General features: G+C 41.8%; 1 protein-coding gene across 1 annotated transcript; it reads left to right on the top strand.

Moving 5' to 3' along the window:
* Positions 1-350: 350 nt before the first annotated feature.
* Positions 351-1,109, top strand: LOC140150198 (uncharacterized). Its single transcript, XM_072172203.1, has one exon. The coding sequence runs from the start codon at positions 351-353 to the stop codon at positions 1,107-1,109; it is 759 nt and encodes a 252-aa protein (XP_072028304.1).
* The last annotated feature ends 1,604 nt before the right edge of the window (positions 1,110-2,713 follow it).

Below are 2,713 nucleotides of genomic sequence, written 5' to 3'. Positions count from 1 at the left end.
GAAGACTTTGTCGGTGTTGACAAATCAAGTCAGTGGGTGGAAAGAGCGCTGCTAAGCCTCTCTGATGCCCGACTTGAGGAGCTTCTTGGTGATGCGAAATCGGCTTTCATTGACACTGATAGACGTCGCCGAGTTATTCATATCTATGGTAAAGAGGAAGACAGGGAAGAGTTCAAGATGCTACTTCAAGGTTATTTCCTTTCGTTGACGGATACGCAACCGATTAAGATGCAAAACATCAAAGGTGCAATTTGAGAGCGCTGGTTTTGAAGTTTGGTCCTTGGCTTGAGCAGCTGAAAGAAGAACCTGGAGTTGAAGATGTGACCATTGATACAAAGAGAGGACTGATGATGTTGACGGTTTCGGAAGATTCCAGAGAAACAACTCGGGAGAAGATTGAAGAATGCTTGAAAGACGTCAACAAAGTGGAAGATGTAAGTGAAGAAATCGAGTGTGGAATTTGTTTCTGCCCAGCTGAACCAGATGAGAAGACGTACCGTCTTCTTTCATGTGGACACTACTTCTGTCTGAAGTGTCTTCAGAACCTTCTTCAACATAACATGACTGACAAGATTTTTCCTGTCATTTGCCCCTGCGAAGGTTGCATGGAATCACTGACCCTTGTTGACATTCGCACCATTATACCTGAAGAGGAAGCTCAGAGTAAGTTCTTTCGAGCAGCACTAGAAGCATTTGTATCACAGAAGAAACATAGTGACTTAAAATTTTGTCCTTCGCCTGATTGCTGCATGATCTATCGTCGATCTCAATCTGGCGTAATGTGGGCGTGTTCGGAATGCGGCCATCAGATATGCTCCGGCTGCGGAGGAGACCCTCACCCTGGAAACATGACATGCCAAGAGTACAAAGTCAGCTTACAGAGCTCTGACGCGATTTGGCAGTGGGCTCGAAAATCGGGTAATACCGACGACGTGAAACAGTGTCCCACTCAGGATTGTGGTGTTATTGAGAAATTTGCAGGTTGTAATCACGTGACATGCACTCAGTGCAAGAAGCACATTTGCTGGAAGTGCCTTGCAGTGTTTGATGCCAGTGAAGAGTGCTACCACCACCTCCGTACTGTACACAGAGGATGTTTTGATTACTGAAGAGGAGCACATTTGTTGGAAATGCCTTGCAGTGTTTGTTTGATGCCAGTGAAGAGCGCTACGATCATCTTCGTGCTGCACTCGGAGGATGTTTTGATTACTGAATATTTGAAAATGTGCTTACTTGTTGACGGAATTTGATTACCATCTGATGTTCAGCTTAATCATATACGTTTAAGAAGATTAATATACTAGTAATTAGATCCGACAATACAGATGTAATCTCATTAAAAAGAGCGAAGACGCCAACAATACAAGACCTGTGTGATGCATTAACACCGGGCCGATAAATGACGTGTATATACTATTCGCTGTAGAAATGATGATGTAACAGGATTAACTACCATAGCATTAGAATATTTTTGAATATATCGTACTGCACTAGTACGTTCACGCGATACCTCTGCATTGAACCATAGATGTCAAAGATCAGGGATAAATCGATCGTAATTCAATAGAATATTCATATCATGCTGATCACTCACACCTGTAAGATTAGTATCTTTGAAAAGAGTGGTATTGTATGATTGCAGACATACACAGGTGATGAATGCAACCTGCTTGTAGTGCGGGACGATATATTCAAAACTTAATGTATTCTCCTATTCCTGTGGTAGTTAATCATGTTATATCATAACAGTTATACGTCGTCGTCATGATTCCCGTCATGATTCCTTCATACTGATGAAGTATTCCCGGACGAATGACTGACGAATACCGGGATACTTCAGTGTCTGTCTCTTCAACATAACCTGATAACATGACTGACAACTATTCCCGTCATCAGACCCTGGCCAGGAGCCATTTACCCTTGTTGTCATTCGCATTATTATACGTGAAGAAGCTCAGAACAAGTTCTTCTGAGCGACACTACGGAGCATTTTTACCCCAGAAGAAACACGACGTCCTGATGTTTTGCCCGATTGCAGTATGATCGTCGATTCGAATCCGTCGTAGCGTGGACTTGCACAGAATGTGGACACCAGATTTGTTCTGGCTGTGGAGGAAACCCTCACCGTGGAAACATGACGTGCCAAGGGTACAAAGTCAGCATGGAAAGCTCTGATTAGATTTGGCAATGGGCTCGCACGGCTGGCGCGAATGTGAAGCAATGCCCCACACTGATTTTGGTTTTATAGAAAAATATGAAGGTTATAGTCGGGTGTCTTGCATCAGTTAAAGAATATGCTGGAAACATCTGGACTCATTTACAAAAGTGACCAATTATATGCACCTTGCAGAAAAGCGTGGTGGGTGTTTTTATTATTTGGCGATCGTGATGAACAGAATGTAAAGGAGAAAATGGCAAAAGCAGAAGATGACAAAAAAGGTTGTTTTGTCCTTTCCCGACCGACCCAAAAATCTAAAAATCACCTGCTTTTTATAGGGGAAAATATTTAATTTTCTAATGGTAAAAATGTTATGAAAATTGTTGAATGTAATTAATGTAAAAAAAATGTACATGCGTGAAATGATTGTCACCTGAAACCGCCAAATAAGTTTGTACCGTAAATTAGATATAAACAACGACCAGCATTGTTTGTAGTTTTGGAAAATAAAAAAAAACTGGGAGGTTTTTCTCACATGGATTGGTATACACCATG

This window comes from Amphiura filiformis, chromosome 4 (genome assembly GCF_039555335.1).
Source record: "Amphiura filiformis chromosome 4, Afil_fr2py, whole genome shotgun sequence".
Taxonomy (NCBI): Eukaryota; Metazoa; Echinodermata; class Ophiuroidea; order Amphilepidida; family Amphiuridae; genus Amphiura; species Amphiura filiformis.
The sequence above is the reverse complement of the archived record's forward strand: the minus strand, read 5'-3'. Positions and strand labels throughout refer to the sequence as shown.